The sequence below is a fragment of the Oryctolagus cuniculus genome, chromosome 8 (assembly GCF_964237555.1).
Source record: "Oryctolagus cuniculus chromosome 8, mOryCun1.1, whole genome shotgun sequence".
In the NCBI taxonomy this organism is placed as follows: Eukaryota; Metazoa; Chordata; class Mammalia; order Lagomorpha; family Leporidae; genus Oryctolagus; species Oryctolagus cuniculus.
The window spans coordinates 69,598,461-69,604,003 of NC_091439.1; the positions used below are offsets into that span (position 1 = coordinate 69,598,461).

General features: G+C 38.9%; 1 protein-coding gene across 1 annotated transcript; it reads right to left on the bottom strand.

The window, feature by feature from the left end:
• Nucleotides 1-1,168: 1,168 nt before the first annotated feature.
• PDHA2 (pyruvate dehydrogenase E1 subunit alpha 2) lies at nt 1,169-2,543 on the bottom strand. Its single transcript, XM_002716973.5, has one exon. The coding sequence runs from the start codon at nt 2,444-2,446 to the stop codon at nt 1,271-1,273; it is 1,176 nt and encodes a 391-aa protein (XP_002717019.1). The 5' UTR covers nt 2,447-2,543; the 3' UTR covers nt 1,169-1,270.
• Nucleotides 2,544-5,543: the final 3,000 nt, after the last annotated feature.

The following is a 5,543-nucleotide window of genomic DNA, read 5'->3' on the forward strand; positions in this document are numbered from 1 at the left end:
ACTCACAGGTCACTGAGCTTGTGGTATTGTTAAAGTTCTCAGAATCATTTTATTTGTAGATCCTATAAAGTATAAATTTTACTCTTGAACTGATTGTTTCTAAATATCCTACAAGCTGATTATTCATCCCTCATTCCTCTGAAGTGTATCCAGTGAAGTAAGATAGGTGAGCCATTAATGACAAGAAGTCGTTATTATGAATCATTATTCATATATAACTAACTAAAACTGTTTCACCATGTCATGACTTGCTAACTGATGAAGCATTAGACTGGTTAGAAGACCAGCTCTGGGAGAAAGTTATCTATGAATTATCATTCATATTAAAAATAAGTTAATCATGCAGTAGTTAGTAATATATTAATAACTATAATTAAAGGAAGGACAAACTTTGCTTTCAATTTTTATTGGGGTCATTTCATTCAATTAGCTCTTCTGATGTCACCATCTCGGTTTACTTTTCAATCTGCAGTTTACCAGGATGGCTCTACAATCTCAGACATGTAGTAGCATAAATGGTTTATAAAATAAAAGTAACTTGAACTTGAATAATGCAACTTTACCTGTAGTTTTTAATTTTATTTACAATTTCTCCTTAAATTAGTTAACTAAAAATACTGAAACCTAATATGAAAAAAAATGTTCTTGTCCTCTCTCCTCCTTCCCTGTGAGATATTGTGCATTATAGGAAAAACAGCATTAATAAGATTTAACATCAATGCTGTAATATTGAAACACCTATGTGTGCACACACACATAGTTTTACTAAAAGTTGCAAGTGACAGGAATAAAAGGCTCCTGAGCAGCTTGAAATTATCTCTGTACCTCAGGATAGTGACTCCACACCCAAACATATGGCAGGGGAAGCACGAATGTTTACACTGTTTATTTCTTTCTTAAAGAACTATGCTTTCTTTAAGAGCAAGAATACTTTAAAAACAAGAAACTTAATCAAATGAAAGTATTACAAATAATTTAGGAAGTTAATTCATTTTCCTATTTTAGGAAACCTTTAAGTATTTTAAGCTAACCTTTAAGATATTCACATTAAATTTTTAATTACATAGTATCTTTTAATTAAAAAATGTTCAGTGCAATATATCACCTTCGATGGTACATATTTTAGTCTCTAATACTCTTGATCTTTGAAAATAAAGTTTACAAATCCTTCATTTTATAGGTTTTTATTCTTCAACAAAATTGAGACCAAGAATTCCTTACAGTTGACCCTAAGTGCCCCACTGTGGGACTTTATATATATATAGAGTCTTTAACTAACAGACTTAAACTTGATCCACTGATTTGCACCACGAACTTCAAAAGGTGGATTACTGCTGTAGAGGTGATGGCCCAATTCTTCTACAGGGGGTTCAGGATCAGTTGTAGCAAACTGGGCTGCATCCTCGATTTCTTTCCTCACTTCAGAGTCGATTTCCTTTAATTCTTCCACACTGGCAAGCTTGCTGTTCACCATCCTATCTTGGAGAAGCATAATAGGATCACTCTTGCTTCTTACTTTTTGAATTTCTTCTCGGCTACGGTAACTGATGCCAGGATCACTCATACTGTGTCCATGATAACGGTAGGTCTGCAGCTCCATCAGTATGGGCCCCTTTCCAGATCTACAATAGTTGGCTGCAAACCTCGTTGCCTCCCGAACACACAGAATATCCATTCCATCCACTCTTAGCCCAGGGATAAAATGGCCTCTCTTGTAATAGTCAGTGCTGGCTGCTGCCCTCTCAACCGATGTCCCCATTCCATAGAGGTTATTCTCACAGATGAAAATACAAGGTAGTTTCCATAAAGCTGCCATATTGTAAGCTTCGGCTATCTGACCCTGATTAGCTGCGCCATCCCCATATAAAGTCAGGCAGATCTCGTTGTTTCCCATGTACTTACAGGCCAGAGCGACACCAGCTCCCAGGGGTACTTGTGCACCCACAATGCCGTTGCCCCCATAGAAGTTCTTGGCATACATATGCATCGATCCTCCCTTGCCTTTAGCACAGCCTCCTCTTCTGCCTGTCAGCTCTGCAAGGATTGACCGGACAGGGAGTCCACGAGTGTAGCACACGCCATGCGCCCGATAGGATGTGATGACGTGATCCGAGGGGTTTATACCTGCCTCAAGCCCCACACAGCAAGCTTCCTGCCCATCACACAAATGGCAGAAACCACGAATAAATTTCTGTTTATACAACTGATCGGCTTTCAATTCCATGCGCCGAACAACCTGCATCATCTTGTAGTATCTGAGCCCGTCTTCTCTCGTGAGCACTGCAGTCAGCGGAGGACCCTCGTCCAACAAATAAAGATCACATTTCTTAATTTCAAACATGGCATCATTTGAATAGTTACAGGATGCCACCAGCACTCTGCGAGCTGGCTTCTTGGCCACCCCCCACAGCACACGGGAGACAAAGGCAGCCAGCATCTCCCTCATGCGGTACCGCCAAAAGCAATGGCAGCTGTTCCCAACGACTGCCCAACTGCCAGGCGCAGAGTCTTTCTCCTTCCGGTGTTCTCACATCTCCTTCCGGTGCGCAGAGGAACGGACGTCATAATCAGCCATCGCGTGGCAACACAGCCTGGGCTGATCGATTACTGTGGTGTATTTCAACTGTCAAACGCAGACTAACGGTCGCACTTTTTGCTGGAAGACTTAGCTGGATTACTCCTGGATCTTATATAACGGCACAGTCACTACTAAATCATCATAATCTGAATCCCAGTTTCCTACTAAAGGACTGCAGGCTTCGGCTCCTTCGTGTGCTCCAACCTCATGTATAGAATGACAGAGAACTGACCTCAACCCTTGAACAACTTAAGATTCCTGACAGTTTAGGCCAAAGCTGCTCCTTCCTATCAATATTAATGTAAACTCTAGGTTTTGTTCTTTAAAATACCTGTGCATATTTTATCCTATTCTACAATGTGCCATATTTGTTTAAAAACAAAGCTGTAAATTATAGTTTAAATAGACAACTTTGCAAATGTTTAATTCAAGAAAAATGGCCTCCAGAAGCATAAACTATGTCTAAAACAATGGCTTCTGTGTCACCTGAAGTGAGCAGGGACAAGGTACACAAACCCTAACCTAAGCAAAACAGTCTAACCCCAATAACACTTGGTGTCCTGTGAAAAAAAGTGGAGGAAGGGTTGAAGATGCAGATAAGGGTAAAAAAAATTTTTGCAATGCTCTACCTTTCCTTATTCTTTTTAATAATTCTGAACACTATCCAGTTTTATTCATATTTTCTTATTCACCTTTTTAAAAATGTTTATTTGAAATGAAGAGTTGGAAGGGAAAGAAAGATCTTCCATCTACTGACTCACTCTCCAAATGGCTGCAATGGCCAGAGCTGAGTCAGGCTGAAGCCAGGAGCCTGGAACTCCATCCAGTTCTCCCACATGGGTGGCAGTACTTGGGCCATCTTCCACTGCTTTCTCAGGTGCACCAACAGGAAGCTATGTCAGAAGTGGGAGCTGCTGGGACTCAAAGTGGTGTTCATCTGGGTTGCCTACATTACAGGTGACAGCTGAACACACTGCACCACAATGCCAGCACCCTAAGTCACTTAAAAAAATATTTTACATACTTACAGATGTCTTCAATGGATTTCAAATTTTGTTTTTGTTTTTGTTTTTGCTTTTATAACTATCTAAATTGGACCAACCTTAGTCTGGGCTGAGTAGTTCAGAAGCATATTCTTAAAATACTACTTTGTCTGGTAATTGTTACAAGCATAACTTATCAAGTGAGCCATGAAACCATGTACTCCTACAGAACAGACAGGAAGTGGGCAATAGAATTTTCTTAGGCACCCAGTAACAGTTCAATCATAGGATAGAAGAATCTTTAGCCTCAGGGCTACAAAAATCACATGCCTTTTTCCTCTTTTGCACTTTGACTAGAAGGTAATTTTTATTTATTTATTTATTTTTTTACTTCAACAAGCCAACCCTTACGGGGATCCTGGCATCTTTAGAATATTAAGAAATACACTTTAATTAAAGCTATTTTGTATCCATTGCCTAGTTGTAATTAATAAAGTCTCACCCAGATTTCCCTATTACCTGTTCAAACCACCTGCATTCTATAGATCTAGTTGCATGTGTTATTTTGGATATTTCTTTTGATATTTAGGCAGGAAGGGGAAAAGAGCTTGTTAAAAAGTTAGGATACCTCTTAACACCAGATCCTCTCCCTACCTTCCAAACCGACAGCCATCATAATGGGCCTCATCCTTTTCCCTCAACTTAAAATTCCCCTGTTGGAATTCATGGTCTTGCTGTGTTGTTTGCTCCCTCTTTGATAGTTAGCCTGTCTCTGCTGTTCTTTTTCATTCCTGCAGGTATTGGAGATCTCCAGGGAGCATTATCTCCATAAGAATGAGAAAAATGACACTGCAGGATGCAATGTAGTGTTAATGGGTCACTGAGTGACAGCTGAGCCTTCTCTCAGAGGTATCAGCCAGATTTGCACTGCCAGGAACACAAGAGCTATAAAGTAAAGTGTGCCAATTTAATCTTGTCACATGTAGCCTGGACTGCAAAGATAGAGCTCTTTAAAAGCCCTGAGTGACATGGCTAAACCTGACTCATGCTAGAGAAGAACATGCAAAAATGCTAATTGGGAAATATCTGTGCTACAGTTTTCCACAGCCCATTTTTGCAATAGGCTCTGATTAATATAAAACAGGAAACCTTGAGTGTATCTTCTTGGGCATCAGTTACCCTTTGTATCCTAAATTCAACTTAATGATAGGCAGATCAAATCATGTTTACCAAATATGATGTGTTTAATGAATGAACAATTTAATCCCAATGATTTATCCACGTTTTCCCAATCTCATCCACGTTTTCAAAATAGAAATTTCCAGACATCAGTGTAGAAGGCTAAAACTTCTCAAAGTGATCCTGAGTTGGGGAACCTCTCTTGTATATGACCCAGCTAGACAGGATTAAGACCTACAAGGATAATAAGCTACTGCTGCTGTTATTTTTTTCAAATAAATTTTCTCCTGTCATTAGTCAATGCCGTATTTATTACCGAACAGAACTAAACTAAGAAGTCATACCCATGCTTACCACCAAAATGTTTGCAATTAAAATCCCCATAAATTCTACGTTTTTAATTAACGCCAAATCTCACTTTTAATCTAGTTAAAATTAAAGCACAGCAGATGAGTACTTTTATAAGGCCAATGACAGTCTTTACATCTAATTAATTTTAGAAAAACTTAATAAAAGAGGAGCCAGTGATTATAGCAGCAGTCATTCATGCCAGTGTGACAGAATTTCACACTTCATGTCTGATGGTTGATCCTAGAAGGGCATTCTGAATTGATCTTAGAACTGTCACTAGCATTTCATCAATACCACATGAAATATCTTTTACTAAGAGGCAAGGAAATATGGGGGGGAAAAGAGCAGTTAGTGAGTTTGAAAGATATTTACATTTCTTCAGTAATAATTGCACATTTTAACCAAATGTTAAGTGGAGAAAGCTGCTGAAAATGAATATGTTGTAGATAAAT